Consider the following 25,683-nt stretch of genomic DNA (forward strand, 5'->3'; position numbering starts at 1 on the left):
AGTTTTCTGCTGCAGCATTCTTTTCAGAATGGCACAAAGGAACTTCGCTGATCTGCTGCTAATCAGACAGAAATGACATCACTGAATCTCTCAATTTCATCTAGAAAAATCCCTCGAGATAGTAAATGAAATACCCATGGAGTATAGTATATATCAATGGGTTCCAAATTTTAAAATGCAATACAGAAGTAGACAAAGTTAAAAATATGATACAAAAGAGTAAACTGGAAAATAATACCTATACGCTCTCAAGTCCTTTTACTAAAACTCTGCATCAGATTTTAAATATTTATTTTTAATCTTATCATAGAAAAACAACTGACTTCATCAAAAGGAAAAATAAGGAGATTGCTGGCTAATATCCACCGTGGAAAGAAAAGTACAATAATCAAACAGCTGTATTATATAAAAATATGAATGGCTTTATGGTACGTTATTTTAATAAGAGGTTAACCTTGGTATTTGGGAGTATACTTAGCAGTAAATAATCAAATAGGACTTCACTCCAGAATTTAACATCGAATGAAATGTGGAAGCTTCGCAAAGATTCCATTTCCCATTTAAATTTCTAGCCCTTGGTCACACTCTGAGCTCCCATTAATTCATCTTCATCAAATTTATTCCAAAACCAATTAGTAAACATATCAAATTATTTTTAAAGCAGACTATCTGAAATCCCCAATTTATTACAAATGAAGAATCACCACAAAGCTATACAAGTGAATTTCAATCCTTTTTCTCAGAAAGGCATCTCTTGCAGTAATAGGTAGAAGAGGTGAAAGGGCAAAGGTCCAGAACAGAAACCACTCTGCCCACCTCCTTTCCTCACTCCAACTCACTGCCACGTTTAGACTCAAAGCTTTCAAGTTACAAAAGGTGGCACAAATCTAAGGGACAGGGTTTCTGCAGGCCTGAAGAAACAGGTGTGGTATGGAAATGCCGGGGACAGAGCCTAGTGAGACTGTCCAAGTCGGAGGCAGTGAGCAGTTCTGGAGCCCTGAGGCTGGTGACAGGGCAAAAAAGTCTGCTGGGCCCTAACTTACTGAGATGATCTATGGAAACACATAAAACCACCTCGGAAAACTGACCACGCCGCACCGCAGACTCACATTGAATCACCTGATGCGCACGTCCCGTACTGCAAAGGGCCCCTGGCAAGATGGCTTGCAACAGACCTCACAGTCCTCACACAGTGTGCCAGTACCAGTGACAGATTCTATCCTCTGGGCAAGATCAAACTTAATTATGCATGTATTTAGAATTAAACTGCCAAGTCAAAATAAAAAATTGTGAAGAGACAAGGGCAAAAAGACTCTGCAATTCATGACATCATTCAAGTTTACCAAGAATTTAGGGACAATATATTACCCAAAAGAAAAATCACCACCTTGAGGAAAAAATGCCAGACTTAGTGAGGGAACACTGCCACACTCAAAAATCTAAATGAAAACAAAGTAAGTCTTATCCCTCCCGAAGAGGTAATCAAAGTACTCTGGCTCCAAATCATAGCAGATCTATGTTTTAGTGGCCAATAGAAAGAAGAAAAAAATTTTCAAAAACCATAAAATATACTTCTTTTAACTATTATTAACTATTATTATACTTGAAGCAACTGAATCCATGAAACAGAGTAAAGGTATATTGAGCTTATATTCAAAATCTTTTGTTTATTCCTGTGGTCCCAACAGTCCTTACAAACATGACAGAGAAATGTGTCTAAGAGAGTCGCTATCAAAGACTATCGACGAGTAGTCACAGATCATATGACTCATCACAGAGTAAGAATCCATGTTGCCCCAGTAGTGATCTCCAGCCCTCCGCAACATACAGTAACAGATCCTGACTCAGGTGTAAGCAGAGAAGACACTGAGAAGAAAAGGACAATAAATATAACCGATAATGGAGTCAACACTGACACATTCCAACTGGTTACAGACAGGAGGCATCTCCACGCAATGGAGTATCTTGAAGCCATGAGAAAGAACGAAGCAGGTCTTCATATATGAATCTAAAAGGATCGCTAAGATGTAGTGTTATGAGAAAAAACACAAGGCACAGAACAGTGGACATGGCAAAATGCCACCACGTGCGTGAAAACAGATGCTGTGTATATCTGCCAGTATGTGCAGAGTATCTCAGGAAGGACACACAAGAAACCAGAAATGATAGTTGTCATCTAAGAGGGGAGTGGGAGACATTAATTTTCACTGTGTATCTTGTTATACATCATCTAACTTTCACGGCGTATGAGTATATTATCTACAAAATTAATTAAACTTGGGCTTTTGCTTCTGCACGGATAGAGTACAGCCAGAATCCCTGGACTTTCTATATGAAAGAAACAGAGAGGCTGAAAGGTGAAGAGCAGGCAGACTGGCTGAGGACCACAGGACCTCAGGAACAACACAGAGGTGAGTTTCCTGGGTCTTCTTTTCATCTCATATGGCCCATACTGGGTACTGGGGAAGCTGACAACCCAGAAATACCAATGAGCTCAAAACAAAAAAGGTATCTCCAAAAAAGCCTGCTATCTCCAGCAAAAGAAGATAAAAGGGGCAGTCTGAAAAGATTAAAAAAAAAAAAAAACCTTCTTAACAATACCTGCTTGACTCCAGTCAAACACCATAGGAAACCCCCCCCCCAACAGTGCAGATGCCACATAAGGAAGCTGGACTTCCATCCCACCCAGCAGAATCAATCCATCCCTCTGCTTCCAACACTGGGGATTCATCAGAGGAGGACTAGTGGAAAGCCAGGACTTCCACCACCACCAGCAGTAACAAGGCACCCCTGTCCCTCCTTGCCAGGACACCACCTGCTGAGACCTAGTGAGAGGGCTGAACTCCCCCGCTCAATGAGCAGTAACATGGAGCCCTCCCCAATAGAATATCAACAAAGGCCAAGAGGAGACTCTGAACTTCAACCCCAAACTGGCATTAACAAGGGGCAGCCCCCTTTGCTTGCTGGAGAAATATCATAAGTAACCTGCTAAAACAGCAGATTTAAACAAGAATCAGAATCTCAGACTATAATATTTCAGTAGTCCGGGTTTCAGTAAAAAGAATCTCTCACCATAGCAAGAACCAGAAACATCTCAAATGAAATGAGAAAAGACAATCAACAGATGCCAACACCAAGAAGAAACAGATAACAGAATTATTAAACAAGATTTTAGGAGCCATCTTACAATGCCTCAATGAGCAATTACAAACACACTTGAAACAATGGAAAATACAAGAAAGTCTCAGCAAAGAGACATAAAGTGAAAGCAAAAAAAAGAAGACAGAGACAAAACCGCATGGAAATTTTGGAACTAAAAAACACAATACCTGTGATAAAAAACTCAGTGGATGAATTCAACAGCAGAAAAGAACAGAGGAAAGACTCACTGATCTCGAAGATGTAACAATAGAAATTACCCAATGTGAACAACAAAGAAAACAGACTAAAAAGCAAATGAACCAGGCCTCAGGGACACATAGGATACATAATAAAAGCCCTAACATTCATGCATTCCAAGTCCCAGAAGGAGAGAAGAAAGAAGGTGGGGCTGGAAAAGTATTCAAAGAAATAATGGCTAAAAATCTGCCAAATTTGACTAAAAAAGAAATAAGCCTACAGATTCAACACTGAACAAACCCCAAACAGGATAAACCCAAAGAAATCCATGCCAAGATACATTAGAGCCAAACTTCTAAAAACTGAAGACAGAAGAAAAAATTCTGAAAGCCTCCAACAAATTTCTCATCAGAAATCAGGGCACCCAGAAAGAAATGGCATATTTTTCAAGTGCTGAGAGAACTGTCCACTCAGAATTCTATATTCAGCCAAAATATCCCTCAAAAAACAGAGTAAATCAAGACATTCTTAGATAAACAAAAGCTAACAGAATCTGTCGCCAGCATACCTACTCTAAAGAATGGCTCAAGAAAGTTCTCTAAACAAAGAGGAAATGATAAAAGGAATCTTGGAACATCAGGCGGGAAGAAAAATGGAAAGAGCAAAAATAAGCATAATTATTTTCTTTCTCCTCTTGAGTTTTTCTAAACTACATTTGGCAGTTAAATCAAAAATTATAACACTGGGGGCGCCTGGGTGGCGCAGCAGTTAAGCGTCTGCCTTCAGCTCAGGGCGTGATCCCAGCATTCTGGGATCGAGCCCCACATCAGGCTCCTCCACTATGAGCCTGCTTCTCCCTCTCCCACTCCCCCTGCTTGTGTTCCCTCTCTCGCTGTCTGTCTCTATCTCTGTCGAATAAATAAATAAAATCTTTTAAAAAAAAATTATAACACTGATGTCCTTCTCAAAGTATGTAGAAGAAATATTTGATACAATTGTATTAGAAATATGGGAGGGTAAAGGGACATTTCACTCAGACTGGTAAGGTGTTGACACCAATAGAATAAGAAAAGTTATGTATAGATAATGTAATAGCTAGACCAACCACTTAAAAAGCTATACAAAGAGATGCATTCAAAAAACCAATACATAAATCAAAATAAATTTCTAAAAATGTTTAAATAATCCCCAGAAACTTAGGTAAAACAAAAGAAACAATAAACAGAAAGAACAAACAGAAAAAAAGCACCAATTAATAATTACAATATATGTAAACGGTCTAACTACATCAATTAAAGACAGGTATTGGCAGAGTGGATTTTTTTTTTTTTTAAGATTTTATTTATTTATTCGACAGGATAGAGACAGCCAGCGAGAGAGGGAACACAAGCAGGGGGAGTGGCAGAGGAAGAAGCAGGCTCATAGCGGAGGAGCCTGATGTGGGGCTCAATCCCAGAAAGCCGGGATCACGCCCTGAGCCGAAGGCAGACGCTTAACCGCTGTGCCACCCAGGCGCCCCTGGCAGAGTGGATTTTAAAAACCTGACTGCATTCTATGCCGTCTACAAAAAACTCTCTTCGAACATAAGGATATATGTAGGTTTAAAGTGAAGGACAGAAAAAGATATCCATACAAATGTTAATCAAAGAAAACACGAGTGGCTATACTGCTTTCAGAAAAAGTAAATTTTATAGCAAAGAAAGAGAAGATAATAAAGAACATTAAAAGGGGGGGGCAGTCCATCAAGAAAACACAGCAATCTTAAATGTGCACATAACAAAGAACGGGAATGTAAAATATGTGAGACAAAAACTGATGGGAGAAACAGACAAACCCACAATTATAGCTGTAGACCTCAATACCTCTCTCAACAACTGATAGGACAAGGACAGAAGAACTCAACAATGAGAACAGAATATACACTGTTTACAAGTGCCCAAGGAACCAAAATAACCTTATACTGGGACATAAAAGAAACCTTAATAATTTTTCAAGAATTAAAGTCATACGGGGATGCCTCGGTGGCTCAGTCAGTTGAGCATCTGCTTTCAGCTCAGGTCATGACCCCAGAATCCTGGGATCAAGCCCCACATCAGGCTCCCTGCTCAATGGGGAGTCTGCTTCTCCCTCTCCCTCTGCCTGCTGCTCTCCCTCACTGTTCTCTCTCTCTCCCTGTGCCAAATAAATAAATTAATAAATAAATAAATGAAATCTTTTTTTTAAAAATTAAAAAATAAAGTCATACAGAGTATGCTTTCTGACTACAATGGAATAAACTCAAAAGTCAGTAACAGACAGGTAACAAGAAAATCCCCCCAAACAACTGGAAATTAAACCACACAGTTCTAAATGGGTCAAAGAGAAAATTTCAGGGAAACTAAAAACCACATGAATGGGATGCAAATGAAAATACAAAATATCAAAATGTGTTGGACACAGCAAAAGCAGTGCTAACTGGGAAAATTTTAACACTAAATGCTTACATCAGAAAAGAGAAAAAGTCTCAAATCAATAATCTAAGTTTGCACCTTAAGAACCTATAAAAAGAAGAGCAAAATAAACCCAAAGCAAGAAAAAGGAAAGAAATATGGATAAGAGCAGAAATCAATGAAATTTGAAACAGTAAAACAGAGAAAAACCAATGAATCCAAAAGCTGGTGTATCAAAAGTTCAGCCTTTTGCTCTGCAGAAGACCTTGTAAAGAAGATAGAAAGAGAAGCTACACAATGGGAGAAATTATTTGCAAACCACAAATCTGACAAAGCACTCATATCTAATATATATAAAGATCTCTCAAAACCTCACGGTAAGATTAAAAGCAAGACATTTAATGGAAGAGGATACTCAGATGGAAAATAAGCACATGAGAAGATGTTCACCACCACCACTGGTCACTACGGAAATGAGGATGAAGACCGTGATGAGATGCCACTACATACTTATAAGAACAGCTAATATAAAAAAATTGTGACAATATCAAAAGCTAGCAAGGATGCAGGGAGCTGGCTCTCTCATACACAGCTGACAGAAATGCAAAATGATACAGCCACTATGGGAAATACTTAAGCAGGTTCTTAATAATACTAAACATAAACTTGCCATACAATGCAGCAATTGCACTACACAGTATTTATCTAGAGAAATGAAAAATTATGTCTACACAAACACCTGCACAAATTTTCTTTTTTTTTTTTTTTTTGCACACAATTTTCATAGCAGCTTTATTTGTAATGGCTAAAAAGCGGAAATAACCAAAATGTCCCTCGGTAGATGAATGTTTAAACAAACTGTGGGACATCCATACACTGGATACTACTCAGATAAAAAAAAGATGCTCTCTATCAATACACGCAACAACTTAGATCAAAGGCATTATGCCAAGTGAAAAAGCCAATCTCAAAAGGACACACACAGCATGATTCCAGTTATGAAACATTCTCAAAAAAACAAAATTACAGAGATAGAAACAGATTAGCAGACGCCAAAGTTGAGGAATGGTGTAGGGGAGGGGGGGTAAGTGCAATTATAAAGAGACAGCCCAGGAGAGACTGTTGTGGCGATGTGACAGTTCTGCATCTTGACTGTAGTGGTGATCACAGGAATTGACACATGGGATAAATGGACAGAGCTCCACACACACTGCACTCGTGTCCGGCTCCTGGTTTACCCATGCTGTAATCACGTAAGATGTAGTCTGGGATGAAACAGGGAGAAGGGTACACAAGACCTAGCCACACTATCATTTACACTGCCTGTGAATCTATAAGTGTTTCAAAATAACATCTTTGAAGACAAATAAGATATAGTTTGCAAATTATTTAAACAAATTAAAAAATAAAACCCCTCAGTTAGCTCTAATGATGAACCAAAACTCGTAAGATTAAGCTTAATAAAGAAAAATGCAAAAGTTCAGCAGATAAAAAAAATTATATGAGTACAGAATAAGAGTAACCTGAAGAGATGGATTATTTTCCAAATGCCAAAAGGTCATCTGAGGGTAATGGAAGGAAGATTATCAGGAGAGTGCGTCTAAGGCAGAGTACATCTGACTTAAATAAAAATTCTGTATCTTAGGAGCACTTGTTACAGTAGTTACCAGACAACAGTAATGTTTTAATTAATATATCCAGTACATTTCCCAAAAGAATGTCATATATTTGACTAGCCTTCAAGGAATAATAATTCCTATCTTACATAAACTGTTCCAAAGAACATAAAAGAAAGCTGAAAAACTCATTTTTTAAAGCCACTATAATTTTTATTTTCAAGCCAGACAAAAACAGTACAAGAAAGGAAAATTATAGACCAATCTCCTTTTTGAACACTGATGCAAAAACCCAAATAAATATTGGCAAATACAATTCAGAAGCTAGTTGGTATTTCATAACCAAGAAGGGCTTATCTCAAGAATGAAATAAATGACTGCTCAATATTTGAAAATATATTAATGTAATTCATCATATTAGGAGTTTAAATGTCCAAAACCATATGATCATCTCAACAGATACATAAAAAGCCTTAAATGTTAATATCCATGCACAATCAAAAACAAAACAAAACAAAACAAAACAACACTCTTAGTAAACTAGGAATAGAAAGGGCACTGTATTAACCTGAAAAAAGCATTTCCACAAAAACCGAGAGTATCACTAGTGGAACATTAATATCATTGTCTTTAAAATCAGAAAGACAGGGGCACCTGGGCGGCTCAGTTGGTTAAGTATCCAACTCTTGATTTCAGCTCAGGTCATGATATCAGGGTCCTGAGATCCAGCCCCACATTGGGCTCCGCATTCAGCTCAGCAGAGAGTCTGCTTAAGATTCTCTCCCTCCCTCTCCTTCTGCCCCTCCCTCCACACCCCACCACCACCCCTCACCCTGTGCTCACACATATGCGTGCGCACGTGCTCTCTCTCTCTCTCCCTTAAATGAATAAATCTTAAAAAAAAGGGGGGGATTAAAAAAATCAAAAAATAAAATCAGAAAGACAAAAACATCCACTACCTCCAGTTCTAGTCACTATGGCAGGGAAGTACTAGCCAGTACAAAAGACCAAGAAAAAAATATGAAACATTGGGATTGAAAGAGACAAAATAACCAGTATTTGCAATTAACGGTCTGCATAGAAAACTTACAAGAATCTGCAAGCTAACAGAACAAATAAGAGAAGTAAGTAAGACTGTTGGATTAAAAAAACAAAAAAACTCAATAGCATTCCTATATGCTAGCTATTACTAATTAGAAAATGTAATTTTAGAAAATTCACAACAGCAACAAACACATAAAGGTACTTAAAATTAAATCTTAGCAAAAGGTGTATCAGCTTGGGGTGCCTAGGTGGCTCAGTTAAACGGCCGACTCTTGGTTTTGGCTCAGGTCATCATCATCTCTCTCCCTCTCCCTCTTACCCTCCCCCCACTGGCACATGCTCTCTAAAATAAATAAATAAATCTTTTTAAAAAAAGGTGTATGAGCTTTATGAAGACTATTATAAAACATTACTGAAAAACATAAGAGTCATGAATAAACAACAAAACATATATACCATATTCATAGATAGAAAAACTCAATTCATAAAGATGTCAGATTTTTCCCAAATTAATCTATAAATTGAGTGTGTCTCTAATCAAAACCCCATTACAATTTTTCATGGAGCTTAAACTGATTTTAAAATCTATAATAAAGAGTAAGGACCTAAGGGTGCCTGGGTGGCTCAGTGGGTTGAACGTCTGCCTTCAGCCCAGGTCATGATCCCGGAGACCTGAGATTGAATCCCATGTTGGGCTCCCTGCTCAACAGGGAGTCTGCTTCTCTGCCCCTCCCCTGGCTCGTGCTCTCAACTTCTCTCTCTCTCACTCTCTCTCACTCTCAAATAAATAAATAAAATCTTAAAAAAAAAAAAAAAGAGTAAGGGCCTAAGAATAGCCAAGGTTATTCTAAAAAAGAAAAAGGAGGAAGAACCACACCAACCAGATATCAAGACATTTGCTAAATTAATAGTAGTTAAGATAGCACAAATTTGGAGCAGAGATAAATAAATGCATACACGAAACAAAAACACCAGAAATATTCTCAAGCATATATGGTACTTCAATATGATTGAAAAGGCATGACAAATTAAAATGCACTCTTTAATAAATGGCCCTGGGACAAGTTTCCTTCCCTTCGGAAAGTAAGTGAAATAACTATCTCACACCATATTCAAAAAATAAACTCAAAATTTTCACAGAAGAAAATTTAGAAAGTCTTTACAACTTTGGAGCAGAAATGTATTTTTCAAGACAGAAACAAATTATAAATGGAAAATACTAAATATTTTAACTATATCAAAATTAACTATATCATATAGTTTGATATAAATAAAATAAATAATAATAAAATAAATAAATTAAAAATAAATTAACTATATCAAAATTTTAAATTTCTACGTTTAAAAAATCATTTAAAAAGATGTCATAAAACAGGAGACAATATTTGCAAAAAACCTAATATTCAGAGTATCCAAAAACAGCTCCAGAAAAACTCCATTAAAAAAACTAAAAAATGCTGGGGCGCCTGGGTGGCTCAGTCGTTAAGCGTCTGCCTTCAGCTCAGGGCGTGATCACGGCATTCTGGGATCGAGCCCCACATCAGGCTCCTCTGCTGGGAGCCTGCTTCTTCCTCTCCCACTCCCCCTGCTTGTGTTCCCTCTCTCACTGGCTGTCTCTATCTCTGTCAAATAAATAAATAAAATCTTTAAAATAAATAAATAATGAATAAAAAACTAAAAAATGCAATAGAAAAATGGGCAAAGATATGAACAGGCAATGAAAGGTGCTCAAACTTACTAGTCCTCAGAGAAATACACACTCATTAGACTGGCAAAAATTTAAGTCTACCAATATCAACCGTTGTCAAGGCTGTGCAGAAACAGAAACCCTCCGCCACCAGCGATGGGAGTTTAAGTCAGCACAAGCACTCCAAAGAGCTTCTGGGGAAGGCTAAAGAGGCGCACACCTGGACAATGCATGCATTATTTTCTCTTGGGAAACTAGCACGGGTGGATAAAGAGAGGTTTACTGCACCGTTTTGTATATTAGAGAAAACTGGAAAATGCCCAAATGAAAAAAAGGACTGTTAAGATTCAAATGCTAGAACTCTGATTGAGAACTGTATATATCACCATTGATAAATCTTAAAAACACATTATTGAGGGATTTTTTTAAAGGATAATGCAGAAAGTGATTTACAGTATGGTATCATTTGGAAATACTTAAACTACAGACCAATGCTACAAACAGCTAAGGAGCTCTGTACCTAGAAGGTCAGGGTAGAACACAGTGGCCACAGAAAGTACCTGGCAGAGGACAGAGTGCAAGGGAACGGGGGTTTTGCTGCAGGAAAAGGGAGAGGGCTGTACCCACTCTGATGTGTGTGTTCACTACGTATGTACAAGATGATATCATATCAGCATTTGTTCATTCCGGGTGGTGGGTACATGGGTCTATGCCATATTATCTTCTCCAAAACTTATTGGCCGAAATAAAAATTTTAAAGAACTCTATTCATTACCAAAAGAAAAAGAAAGAAAGAAAGAAAGAAAGAAAGAAAGAAAGAAAGAAAGAAAGAAAGAAAGAAAGAAAGAAAGAAAGAAAGAAAGAAAAGGAAAGAAAAGGAAAGAAAAGGAAAGAAAAGGAAAGAAAAGAAAAGAAAAGAAAAGAAAAGAAAAGAAAAGAAAAGAAAAGAAAAGAAAAGGTAAGATCTCTGGGCTCAGTGTCTATCTCCAATCTAGACCTTCCCTTGAGCATGAGGCCTTTCACCCGATGCCTACAGGACCTTTACACCTCAACTCCCCAAACACAGAATGTCTAAAATGTACTTTTCTCCTGACCCCTTCCTGCACCTCCCATGTGCTCCTTTTATGGACATGATCACCACACATACATTCACTCCTCTGCTGAAACTTTTCAATGACTCTTAATATACTCCGACAACTTAAAGACAAAAAAAGGTAGGGAAAACCTTTGTGCAAACAACAACGAACATCCTGCACACTAGTGCAAAGAAATCAGATACACACAGAGCTGCCCGGGTAGAGCAGGATGGGGCTCACGGCTCGGCACCTCTCTAGTCCAGGGGGCAGGCCCCAGGGAGCCCCTCAAGGAACAATCTGAAAATTCCTGGATGCAAAACAAAACTAAAATTCCTTAAGAGAATGAAGTCTCTCATCATCTGGCCCTCCTCCACATTTCCAACCACACTTCCTCCCGCTCTCTGTTCAGAGTTGGGATCTCCAACACTATCAGAACACTTCTATTCTTCACATACCCAGTGCGCCTCACCTCTGTGTCCACCAGCATCAGAGAGCCTGACCACATGTCCACACAAACTCCACCTTTTCTCTGCAGGTGCCACCTTAGCACGTGTCTCGAACTCCTCCTTGTGAATGGAGTCTCTCTAGCCAGAAAAATGATTCGGCTCCCAGAACTAAGACGAGCAGTGAAGCCAACCAAGGCCCTCTACCTATCCCAACATTCTCACTTCTGCCCAAACATCTTCCCACTTCGCCTCCTGAGGCTTCTCCATCTCTTGCAACAAATTCAGCCAACAATATAACTGTTCTTTTACTCCCACCTCTTTGACATTTTTATGCTCTTTCTAGCTGCTGCTACTGTGAAGGTTCTGACAGCACCCATCTGAGAGCTGCCTTGCTGTCTGACAGTGAATGAAATCCTGCTAATAAGTGACTTCAGTTCTCCTCCTTGTTAATGATGACAGGTTAAATGGGCCAGCCAGCTAAATGCTGCTGGCAGTTTTAAATGGCAATGCATTAAAGCAAAAGGTGCAAGGTCAGCCTTTTAGAGCTGTGGCACTTAACAAGGTTAAAATCCAATCTGCTCTGAAAAGTCAGAAAGTCCAATTTATCAATCCAGCGTGGAACGATCAAGTTCTGGGGCACTAGTAATAATAAAATTCACAAAAGACTCATCTAGCCTACAAAGTGCCAACTGTGATGGACTTCACTGTGTCTCCTCAAAATTCCTATGTTGAAGCCCTTGCCCCCAGTGTGACTGCATTTGGAGATGGGGACTAGAAGGCGGTAATAACAGTTAAACGAGGTCATATGGTAGGCCTTAATCTAACTGAACTGTTGCCTTCTAAGAGGAAGAGACAACAGATATCTCTCTTTCAACTGAGCACAGGGAAAAGGCCATGTGAGGACACCGTGAGAAAGGGCCATCTGCAGACCAAGGAGGAACCAGAAACCAGCCCTGACTGCACCTTGATCTCAGACTTCGAGCCTCCATTCTATGATCAAATAATTTCTGTTGTTTAAGACACCCAGTCTGTGGTATTTTGTAACGGCTGCCGTAGCAAACTATGACACCAAATTATGAATTTCAAATATACAGCAGACAAATCATGCCTCTTATTAAAGACACCCCATCATGGTACCAAGGTATTCAAACCTAGAAATCAAATTCATGATCAACTTCATCCAGCCAGCAAGGAAGTAGAATGAGGTGAATGAAGTGTGCTCAAGGAATCCAAAGCCAAAAAGGCTTTAGCCTTCCCTTGAATAAATGCTAAGCTCCTTGTCTCCAGCTCTCCTAAGCTTTCCCTGCTCCATACTGCTCACAAGAGCCGGTCATTACAATGTCACTGGCCCCAGAAAGACTAAAATTTCTAAGATCACAACTCATCTTACAAGAGCTGTGTTTAGAAGGCAGTGTTTCCCTTCACTCTGGATGGATAGACGTTACTCTGGTAAACTGTCTCCAAGTAATAACTCAGAATTTGAATCGTTTCAGAGAAAAATTCTACCCTATAAACAACTGACCTGACTTTGGAGGCTGCTCTGGGAAACAAAGAGAGGGGAGGATGCACTCTTGCCAAAATGTGAGAACATTTCTTCTTTTAAGTTTATCATTCTCTGCTGACTAAAATTTAAACAAAAGCAGACACTCTGAACACAATTAAACAGTCATCAGGCCTCTCATTTCAAAAAAAAAAAAAAAAAGGTCTCTCAATAGAGTGAATAGTGAAGCACAATAGTCGGTCCACGGAGTTGCTAAGTCAATAAAACTGTACTTATTTAAAATTACAAAGTAACCTTAAAGGACCAGATAGGCTTCTTCGAAGTAGCTGCAACATTCATGATGGAATGAAAAGCCCCTGCCAACTAGCCAAGTGGGAACTCCAATGACAGTGACAAGGGGCTCATCAGAAGACAATCAGAGGGTCGGAAAGTTGGGGGTTTTTAGGGCGCAGCTACAGTCCACAGCAATATTCAGCCACTAGGTGTGTCAACATTAATAACCCTCCCCGGTCACCAGAACAGTCTTCTAATGCCCTGAAAAACAATCAGAATGTTGAGAACCCCAATTCTCTAGAAACGCGAGGGTGGGGCTGTACTTACATGAAGGGATAATGAACTGTGGCTCAGTGTTGCCTGCGTAGCCAAGCTTGGTGTACCTAAAAGCACAAAGTCATCAACACAGGTTTAGACAATAATACTCTCCCCTGGATCCCATTAGCGTCTTCTATTATAAGCTCTCCAAGTCCGAAAATATCAAGCCTCAAGATAGTCACTTGCAATTTAAAAAAAAAAATAAAAAGCTTATGATGACTGAGAATCAAACCCTCACTTCAAATAAGCAAGCTGTTATTAAAACATAACATGCTCATTTCTATTGGGGAAAATCCTGCACACATGCATTAACACATAAATTACATTTGTGTATCCCCACCGACTTTACAAATGCTTTTACACTCTTACTTTTTATAAAAATCCTGTAGAGAAAGTAAATATTATCCCTATTTAACAGATGAGAACACTGAGGCCCTGGGAAGTTAATTCGACTGCCCAAAGCCAAGCAGCTGGTGAACAGAAAAAGAAAAAGGGAAAAAAAAAAAAAAACCAATCTAAATATGCAGGCTAAATCCCAGAGCTGGCGCTCAAAGAAGTGTACTTACTTCTCAAACTCCATGAACTTTTGGGGGGTGGGGGGGTTAAAAATGATTATATAATTTTCTTAAAATGTCATGGCATATGTCTAGAAACAGCTACTGCCACCTCCTGAGAATATCTGACAGGAGCATCTCTTTATCATCTCATTTCAGAAGGAGCCCATTTTCTGTCAAGATACTCTGTGTGATGGATTCCAAAAGTCTTAACTAAAACAAATGCCAAAATACTACTATCTGTTCCAAAAGCATTTGCTAATCCCTTAAATAAAAAAAAAAAAAAAAGAAGAAGAAGAAGAAGTGGGGGGGACCACCACTAAGAACCATCTGCTGGAAATAAAAAATTGAAAACCAAAAAGACTCATCAGCTCTTCCTTTCTTATTAGGCCTCCTGTAATGAACAGTAAAGTCTGGACAACTGAGCCATCGTTCAGCAGTAATGCTTGTAATGAAGAAAAACACGCCCCAGCAGTGTTGAAAGTAACTTTATTAATTCATTCTATTTTATAAATTATTTCAAGATGCTCAATACTAAAATTTTTTGATATGGTACTACATTCCAAATTCTAATCAATTAATTTTATGATTTTTCAATGTATTTTACCATATGCTAATTTTACTATTTTTGAACACATAGTGAATGAATAAGCTTTGGTGAGCCAAAAACGGCAAGTTAGCTCCATTTAAATCACGCCTTACTGCTCCGTCTCCAAGGATCTGACGTCTTGGTGCCACAAAAGCCCGGGCGAGGCTGTGCTCTGAAACCCCTCAGGCCCCACAAGAAGTTTCTGAGACCCATCTGAGGGCCCCCCACGTTCCACAAATTACCAGACACACAAACCAAGTGGACCCCACTCCAGAGCTCACCAGACGCAGAGGGAGGTTTCAAAGTCGACCCAGAGCCAGGGACTTTCCAGAAGGCAGGCAACATATACTGAACTTCTAAAAATTCCCAATTCAACCATCATTCTGGAGGTATATTCCAGACAATAAATACACATAAACTGAATTGCTGACCCAAGGCTAATGAAGCTTAGCAGGTCAGAAATCACCAAAATCCTCAAATTTAAGACTGTGTTTTTTAAAAGGCCATATCACCCAACCCCCAAAAATATGCAGCTTCCCCTCACTGTTAGATTACAAGTTGTATGGTGACAGAACATAGTCCCTTTTTCTTGATTTAACCTCCACCCCCGGCACAGTGCCTGGCACGTGGCAGGCACTCCACAAATATCTGCTCAGTGAGTTCTTACCAATGTAAGGAAAGGTCATTGCTGTCCAACTGCTGGGCAAAGGAGTGGTGTTGGAAAGGGGGATGCTGAAAGTCAGAAACACAAGGTGATGGGGCCATGAAAGACCAGACCCATCAACTAGCATAATCTTTCATGTACAGGTGAGAAAACACTTGTTTGTGTGATGAGGTTATTTTCAAAGAAAGAAAAGAAAAACCTGAAACAAATAGAGTAAAATATTAATATTTATTTAAATTAGGTGCTAAGTATCATTTCTATCTATTATATTTTGTATTTCTGAAAGTCAAGAGAGTATTATATTGGTTAAGACCATGCACTCCGGCATCCAGCACCAGACTGCTCGGGTTCAAGTCCCAGCTCTGTTATTTGCCAAATGTGTGACTTTGGGCAAGTTATTTTACCTATCTGTAGCTCAGTTTCTCCATCTGTAAAATGAGGATAATAATATAACCTATTTCCTAGGGTGAGTTTTATATATAAATAAGGAAACAGAGAAAGCACAAGAACAGTGCTATCTACATAAGTTTTATTTTTTTACTATTGTTATTTTTCTGTATGTTTGAGATATTTCCTAATTTAAAATTCTGAAAAGCTCAGAAAACACACACATAGTGTGTTCTGTGGCTGTGTTCAGTCTCTCTGCTGTACACGACTCTATACATTACAGACACACTGCTTTGTGTTGTGCTGGAAATAAAATGCTCAAATGGTAAACCCAGCAGATACCAGCTCTCCTTCCACAGCTGTGACCTGTACCCTGAACTCACGAACTACAGCCCAGAGCAGCAGCAGGTCAGACTGCAGAAATGGGCTGTTTAGACCCTCTGCTCCGAAATTCAACTGAATACCGATGATGCCACCACCCCGCCAGCAGCTGCAGGAATGCTGAGATCCCGAAGGCGCAGCGCGCTCTGACAGCCAGCCTTTACGGGGCGCCTTCTGTCATGGAGTCACACCGGTAACAGAGCATCAGTAACATTAAGCAAACAACGATTTTCATGACGGAGGCAAACTAACATTAAGATATATTAATGTTTTTACGTATAAACAAATTACTATGAGATCCTCCCATCTCCTACCAAAACTGAAAACATTAAAAACAGTGCCAAAAGTATAAACTATTCAGATCATTTAAGGTAACCTATTATCTTTAGATTTTTCTGCTACTCCTTACAGAGCGTCAAATACACTTGAGGTTTTGTTACTTTGAATAATCACAATGCAATGAATGTCTAACAAGACTTTTTTAAAGAGACATTCAAATTTAAAATTTTAATAAAACCTTCATCAACCCAGGCTCACTTCAGTGAGAACATATTAAATTTAACACTGTAAATGTGACCTAACAAGCGCTCCTCCTAAAATCCGCTCCTAGGAGGACAAGCCAACGCTAGACTGGCACGCCCCATTAGAGGCAATCTTATACCAGCTCAACTATATACAGAGCAAAACCAAAAAAAATCAACAAAACACAACTATTAAATATGGTCCATGTTCAAGACACCATTTATGAAAACAAAGAATCTTTTTTTTTTTTTTTTATCCCAGCCAGTTTCCTAGCTAGAAACGTGTAACAGGCATACCATGAGGATACTAAGAAGGGAGGGGGAAAAGCATAGCCCCGGTCCTCAAAATGTTTACCTATTAGAAATAGAATTTCAAATTGATTTTTTTTTTTTTATTGCAGCATGGCCTACTTTCTCTGCAGGCAAGTTTAAGATCACCTGGGTAGGCTTCCAGAAAAAATGTACCAAACCCACTGAACAGATCACCAGGGGAACTTCTAAAATACATATTCCCAGTACCTGTCCCAGAATCACTGATGTGAATCTCCAGAGAAGGAGCCTGGGCACCTGTATTTTTAACATCTCCCGCCCCAACCCCATGGTTCTGATGGTCAATGTGCTTAGAAATCACTGGATAATACAAATCACAAAGAACTAAATAAAAGGAGTAACACTGGGAAGGAGGAGACAAAAATTTATTTGTAAATGATAATTGCAGACCTGGACTAAGTAAATTAAGTAGAAAATTAAAGGAAATAGGGAATTTGGTAAGATGGCCAGTTACTAAATAAACAGACAAGAATCAACAACTTTCCTACCTGATGAGAAGTGAGAATACACACCGGAAGAAAGAATCCCATTCACAATGGCAACAACATGGAATCATATTACCTTCAAGACTAAACTACATGGACAGATAGAGATACAGAGATGGGTAGAGAGATGTATGTGAAGAACTCTCAATACACAAGCAGGTGAATAAATTGAGACACGCCTTACTCTTACATAGGAAGAGTAATATTTTTTAAAGAAATGTCAGATAGCATTAAATTCACCTACAAATTGGTTTCAAGACCATTCAACATCTGGGCCAATACTGAAGAAGGTGGTGGTAAATTATACATGGGTGGCAGTGAAAGGCTGAAGAGTCATTATACAGGGAAGTTTCACATTATCTATCAGAATTTTAAATGCGTATCCCCTACTGTCCAAATGGCACATTTCTGGGAATTTACCCCACAGAAGCACTTTTAGATGTAGGTGAAGACAGGAACAAAAAATGTTCACTGCAGCATTACAATAGCAAAACAACAAAACACTGGAAACACCCAAATGCATCAACAGAGGACGTATTAAGTAAATCATAATAATTCCATAAAATGCTATACAGCCATCAAAAATGGAGATTTATGTTACCACCATACACAGATAGGCAATATGTACTGTTTGAAACAGTACCTATAAGAGGTAATAATAATAATCCTTACCTAATATTACATATTACCATTTCCAGAAAATATTTCCTAATTCAAAAAGTAAAAGGATCCATTATTTGGTAATTTTCTTTGTTACTACTAAATGTTATTTGAGGGGCTCCTGGGCGGCTCAGTTAGTTGAGTACCCAACTCTTGATTTCAACTCAGGTCACGATTTCAGGGTCATGAGATCGAGCACCGCAATGGGCCTGCACTCAGGGCAGAGTCTGCCTGAGTTTCTCGCCTTCTGCCCCTCCCCCTGCACACACACACGCACTCTAATAAATAAATAAATCTTTCTTTTAATGTTATTTGAGGTGTATGAGCCATCTATATTTTTCCACATACTACCCTTAGATAATTTTCTACGAGAGCTTTAGTACCTTATCAATTTGTGCAAATCCTTACGTACTGAGGATATGAATCCTTGCTCTCATACATCACCGATTTTTCCCAGTTATACATTTCCTGGAATATAACTGTTGACAGTTTAGATGATCAAATCTACCAATTATCTTTCTGAATAACTTCCTGTGTAGTTTCTACTTTGAAAGTCCCTGGCTGTACTAAAATTTCATAGTGTTTCTCTTCCAGTTCTATGTATATCTTTTCATCCAAATGGGAAGAGCTATGTCAATCAAATTCTCTCAAATGTGTACATAAGGAATCAAGACCAACAACTTTTATGTTAAAAGCCCTTGATTTTTTGTTTGTTTGAACACTCTCTTCCAAAAGGATAGCCAGCGTAGTAAAGGTAGGCAGCATTCTCAAAAAACACAAACTATGCCACATTCTCAAACTCCGCGCTACGTGCGTGCATCCCCTGGCCTAAGACCCTTTCTCACATGGCGACAGAATGAGTAGCTGCATAAAGCAATACCAGTAGTTACAACTCTGCCTTGTAAACAAGTATGTTCTCATAGTTCAGACTTCAAAACACCATAAAAAGGTATCCATTAAGAAGCTTCACTCCCAATCCTACACCGTCCACCCCACTTCTGCTTCCACCACCTCCTATTCTTACGTAGCTTCCAAAGTCTCTTTCTGAAAATACAATATATCCTCATTTGCCCCAAACATTTTGAAACAGCCCTTGTGCAAAGCTTTTTTCACTCTTCTGTTAAACGCCACTATTTTTCCACAGCAGTAACACACAGACTTTTCAATTCTGCCGTCAAGAGAATTAATCTGACTACTGTCAACTCAACATATTTATATATAGTTAAAATTCCTCCTACAACCATGTGTCTAGAGCAGAAGGTGACAACTTAAGCTCAATTAATCTATGTTTAAAAGTGGAAATGTCACATCCTAGAACAGTGTTTTTCAAACTGTATCCTGTAGGGAGGTTCTTTGGACTGAGACCCCTTATGAGGTCCAGTCTTAAACCCCAAACTTCAGCCAAAATAGCTCTACTCCTTCCTAAGGTTTTCAGTTTAAAAAAAAAAAAAAGTGACTACAACTGCCTTAGAGTATGGTTCTGATAAAACTAAAATTATCCCCAGATTTCAATTACAGTTTCTAAATAATACACACCCTCTCTACACTGTATACTGTAAATTAATATACGATCAATTTCTTCAAACATTCCGTGGGCTACTGAATAGAAAAGGGTAGTCTCTGTTTATAGGACAAAGAGTTCAATATATAACTTCAAATTTACTAGTTATTTTATCTAAATCCAATATCCTTTTTTTTTTTTTTTGGTCTATGCTATCTGTGAATTTTACATTACTGAATATACTCGTCCATTTGTCCTTCTATAAGCAGCATTTTTTGATCTGTGTTTAGTAAACATAAGACCATGAGGTATGGTCTTCTGTGGATTTTGATCATTATAAAGTAAACTTTAACTTCCAGATTAATTATCTCACTCTGTCCCAAAACCCCACTAAAATCAAAGCAAAACAGTTTTTTTGAAGATATAGTAAACAATAGGAAGAAAAGAAGAGGAGGCAATAGCAAAGGTCTGGTTCTGGATAGCTGAGGATAGTGGTCACTGGTTTTGGGAGAGGAAAACAGGCAAAGGTAGAAGCCGAGAACCAGCCCGACATACACGCCTGCATCCTTACAGGCTCCAGAGTGGGCAGCTGCACAGGTGCCTCTGGAAGTGAGACTGAAGGGCCCAAACCAAAGGGCTCTGGTGAGCTTCCCCTCCCCCGCCATATGCTGGGGGCCATAGCTCCTCCCTGACCCCAGCATTCTTCAGAAGCTGACTCTCTGGAGACGGTAAAGCAAAGCGTCTCTGGACTCCAAGTAACTGGGCATGGGTGCAGCCAGCACCATTCTGAGGCTTGGAACCCTCTCCCACGCCCTCCTCTCTCCCCCTCTCAGCTCTCAGAACACCAGCACCCAGGCCTGGCCCTCCAAGCAGAGGATCAGAAGTATAGTCTCTGGGGAAATGACCAGTTCAAAAGGAAAGATCGAAAGACCCTAAATGCCAGGAGACCTCCCAACAAACAAACTGCCTGTATCACCCTTGCTGAAGCTCAGAATCAATAAGCAAATCTACACATTGAGAGTCCAATGAGCGTTTTAATTTTCTGACCTTCCACCATGAGCAGGCAGCCAGAAATTACCAACATTTGAGGAAAGCCTCTACCACAAAATAGAGATGAAATAAGAAACCAACTTAGAAGAAACAAATGTAGGGAGAGACCCCACCGCATGACCACCAAAAAAACCACCATCCTCAATACCCTATGAAAAGATACGACATCCAAGAAACAAAGTAAGAGGCTATAAGTCAAAGAACATTTAGAAAACACAAAGAATTCTTGGAAATTGAAAAGAGCAGAATGGAAAACACTGAAGAGAAGAGCTAGAAGACAAGGCAAGGCATAGAAGCAAGGAACCAGGACTGAATGATGGAAAACGAGAAAGACAAGAAACTCAGAGAGACAGCCCGAGAATTCTACACAGAAACCACAGGAGTTGCAGAAAGAGCATGCACGTGAGCACAGGACAGACACACGCACACACAGTGGAGGAAAAAATAATCTAACAGTATTACCCAGAATTCAAAGATGCTCGTTTCCAGACTGAAGGAGCTCACAAAATGCCCAGCACAACAGAGGAAAACAAACCCACGTCAAGGCACATTGTTGTGAAATTTCAGAAACCAGTGACAAAGAAGAAATCCTAAAAGCTCCCAGAAAGGAAAATGGTGGGGGGGAAGGGGGGGTCAAAGTCACTTACAGTCTTCAGACTTCCCAGCAGCAAAACCAGAAGCAAGAAAGCAAAGAATCAGTGTGTTAAAAATTCTGAAGGAAAATTATTTCCAACACTGAATACTATACCCTAACAATCAACCAAGTGAGGGATTAGAGATAAAACATTTCAGAAAAGCAAGACATCTTAAAATTTTACCTCCCACGCGTCCTTTCTCAGAAAGCTACTGGAGGATGCTCTCCACCAAAACAAAGGAGAAAATTGAAAAAGAAGACATGGAACAGACACACAGGAGAGAGGTCCGTGAAGCCCTGGAGTGATGGCAGGAGACTCCAGGATGACAAGCATGCACGACGGGCAGACGTGAGACTCAGGACCCGGGCACAGCAAAGGCACTCACCACAAACCCCTGCTCTGCTGAGTTACCTTCCCAACCCCACAGAGTTGGCTACTGGAGGACCCCCTGCAGGCAGGAAAACAGACAGCAGGAAGGAACGGACTCAGGAAACACACTCGATCCAGGAGAAAGGCAAAGGAAAGGCCTAGAAGGTTATGAGGAAGGTCCCAGGCTGTGTGGCAGGCCTGGGAAACCACCACCCCAGAGAGAAGGACAGAGGTCTGCAAAAGGGAGGTTCCAAAAACAGACTCTGGTAGGGTCTGTAATGTGATTAGCCTTGTGGAAAACTGGACTCTGGTAGGGTCTGTAATGTGATTAGCCTTGTGGAAAACTGTACTGAGAAGCTGCCTTGAAAATACGGAAAATAATTAGCAGTGAATACAAAGAAAACAAAACAAAGACGGCAATCATTAGCTCCCAGAAAAACAAAATTTAAGAGAAAAAATACAGTACACTTTCCCGAATGAGGATATACACTTGCAAAGGCATAATAATATAAACACTGACCACAAATTAAGTGGAAATGTAATAATATATCTCTACTGGGAGAACAGGGAAGGAGAAACAGGGCAAAGGCAGGATGAGAGACACCATCATCTAACAACAGTAAATAAATAGCTAATGTGAAAAATTGATCATCAAAAGATAGATCAATGTGCCTATTATTTAGAAACATGGAAATCCATAAATGCTGGAAGACACAGAGTTAAAAGCTGAACTCCTGCGTTCTATTGGTTTGCACTTGTTTGGTATGTTTTTGACCATCCTTCTGCTTTCTGACAAAGTAGATCTCAGACTTCCAGGAGACTGAAAGGCCCCCTGGAAACAGGACACCATCGCCACACTAAAGCAACAGCTGGGGAGACACTCAACAAGGCAGCAGCGCCTTTTGTAAAGCAAGGAGAACTAATGACAGGAGACTTAAAACAACACTCTCAGTCCAACACAGAGTAAGTAGGGAAAAAAACTGGAAGACCTAAATAACATCATGAGTAAGACAGCTCACATTGACCTCTGAACACACTAACAGAGAACAGATCTTCACGTACAGGCAGAATATGCACAAGACGGACCACGTCTCAGATGCCTTGAAGTCCAAAGACTAGAACTAAAGCAAACAGCACTCCCTGAACATACTGCAACAACACTAGAAACTAAAAACAAAATTAGAAAAATAAACAGGCCCTTATACATGAAAATTTTAAAACATGCTAGTATAGAAAATACTAGTTATGGGGGAAACACAAAAGAAATTTCTTGAAAATTATAATGAAAAAATATAACTAAAACTAAGGGATACATACAGCTTAAGATATAACAGCCAAAATTCTGTAGTATTAATTACCTTCAATTAAAGGAAAAAATAAAAATGAATTTAACATCCAACTCAAAAACAAAAAGACAAAAACAAAGGAAAGCAGAAAAAAAATAAAGATAAAAGCAACATAAATGAGTCAAAAAACAGAAAAATAACAAAACTATTAAGTAAGCCCCAAAGCTCATTCTTTGAAAAAAGATGCACAAGTCACTAGGTAAACCAAGAAAAAGGATGAAAACAAAACACATACATTTGAGTGACAAAAGGGAAAATAACCATAAATGCAGAGGACAGTTTTTTAAATCATGAGGAAATCATGAGGCTACTATATACATACATTTGAAAAATCTAGATGAAATGAAAATTTTTTATACAAATACAACACAAAAAAATTGATTCCAGTAGAGATGGAACGTCCAACAGGCTTATAAGAAGTAGGATGAGTACGAAGCACTAAGTCCAGACAGTTTCATGGGGTAATTCTACCAAGACCTTAAAACTCAGGTAATCCCAATACTACAACAGACTATTCCAGAGCATGGAAAGAGAAGGGAAGCTTCTTAATTTCTTTATGAGGATGTTGTTAACACTGATCTCAAAATCTGACAGGGCCTCCACCAAAAAACCAAACTATAAATCACTCACACTCATATTGATGCAAAAGCCTAAATAAAATATTAACCAACACAATCTACCTACACATCAAAAAATAATGCATCATGATCAAATGGGGGTTATCCCAGAATGCAAGAGCGGTTCACTATGAGGAAAGCCATTAACACAACCCATCGTATTAACTGGATTAGGAAGAACCTACATGTTCCATTTAAGATAAAATAATGTGACAACATCTCACGCCCATATAAACATTCCAAAAAACAGAAATGGACTAATATATGTGTGTGTGCATGTGTACATGTAAACACACACACACATATACACACACACAGCAGCAGCCCAAAAGCCAGCATCTTTTATTTAAATTCAATTAATTAACATATTGTGTATTACTAGTTTCAGAGGTAGAATTCAGTGATTCATCAGTAGCATATAACACCCAGTGCTCATCACATCAAGTGCCCTCCTTAATGCCCGTCACCCGGCTACCCCATCCCCCCACCGACCTCCCCTCCAGCAACCCTCAGTTTGTTCCCTCAAGTTAAGAGTCTCTCATGGTTTGTCTCCCTCTCTGATTTGATTTTATTTTATTTTTCCTTCTCTTCCCCTATGTTCATCTGTTTTGTTTCTTAAATTCTACATAAGTGAAATCATATGGTTGTCTTTCTCTGACTTATTTCACTTTGCATAATACCCTTTAGTTCCACCCACATCGTTACAAATGGCAAGATTTCATTCTTTTTGATGGTAGAGTAATATCCCATTGTAGATATATACCACATCTTTATCCATTCATCTGTCAGTAGACATCTGGACCTTTCCATATTTTGGCTATTGTGGACATTGCTGCTATAAACACTGGGGTGCAGTGTCCCTTCAAATCACTATGTTTGTATCCTTTGTGTTAAATACCCAGTAGTGCAATTGCTGGGTAATAGGGCACCTCTATTTTTACCTTTCTGAGGAACGTCCATACTGTTTTCCGGAGTGGCTGCACCAGTTTGCATTCCCACCAGCAGTGTAAGAAGGCTCCCCTTTTTCCACATCCTCGCCAACATGTGTCGTTTCCTGTCTTGTTAATTTTAGCCATTCTGACTGGTGTAAGGTGGTATCACGTTGTCGTTTTGATTTGTATTTCCCTGATGACAAGTGATGTGGAGCATTTTTTCATGTGTCTGTTGGCCATTTCTTTGTTGTCTTTGGAGAAATGTGTGTTCATGTCTTCTAACCATTTCTTGACTGGATTTTTGGTTTTTTGGGTGTTGAGTTTGATAAGTTATTTGTAGATTTTGGATACCAGCCCTTTAATCCAGTATGTCATTTGTGAATATCTTCTCCCATTCCGTAGGTCAGCACCTTATTTTATTTTATTATTTTTTTTTTTTAAGATTTTTATTTATTTATTCAACAGAGATAGAGACAGCCAGCGAGAGAGGGAACACAAGCAGGGGGAGTGGGAGAGGAAGAAGCAGGCTCATAGCGGAGGAGCCTGATGTGGGGCTCGATCCCATAACGCCACGATCACGCCCTGAGCCGAAGGCAGACGCTTAACCGCTGTGCCACCCAGGTGCCCCATGCACCTTATTTTAGAAACACCAGAAGCTGCCACACTAAAGTAAAGAACAAAAGAATAATGCCCTCTAACTCCATACCTATTTAACATTATTTTGGAGATAATGGTCACTGCAGTGTGTCCAAAAAAAAAAAAAAAGGCAAATAAAGTCCCTACCAATAGAAAGGAAGGGGTAAAACCCTTTCTACTTGCCAAAGATTTCATATCTGGAAAACCCTAAAGATCAAGGGAAAAATTCATACAACTTAAGAGTATTTTGTAAAGTAGCAGGTTACAAAATTGACACAAAAAAACTAAGAGCCTTAA

The 25,683-nt window shown here is 39.1% G+C and overlaps 1 protein-coding gene across 4 annotated transcripts in view; it reads right to left on the reverse strand.

Annotated features, from left to right (window-relative positions):
- ACTR3B (actin related protein 3B) overlaps positions 1-25,683 on the reverse strand; it is an 80,583-nt gene that overhangs the window by 48,949 nt on the left and 5,951 nt on the right. For 2 of the 4 annotated variants that reach the window (XM_045792250.2, XM_045792249.2), the window contains exon 2: positions 13,739-13,794. The exons of the other annotated variants lie outside the window; for them this stretch is intronic. In XM_045792250.2, the coding sequence (XP_045648206.1) occupies positions 13,739-13,794 (56 nt within the window). The remainder of the gene's footprint in view (positions 1-13,738; positions 13,795-25,683) is intronic. 4 annotated transcript variants of the gene reach the window in all.

The sequence above is a fragment of the Ursus americanus genome, chromosome 3, assembly GCF_024610735.1.
Source record: "Ursus americanus isolate L20-20 chromosome 3, mUrsAme1.1.p, whole genome shotgun sequence".
Classification (NCBI taxonomy): Eukaryota; Metazoa; Chordata; class Mammalia; order Carnivora; family Ursidae; genus Ursus; species Ursus americanus.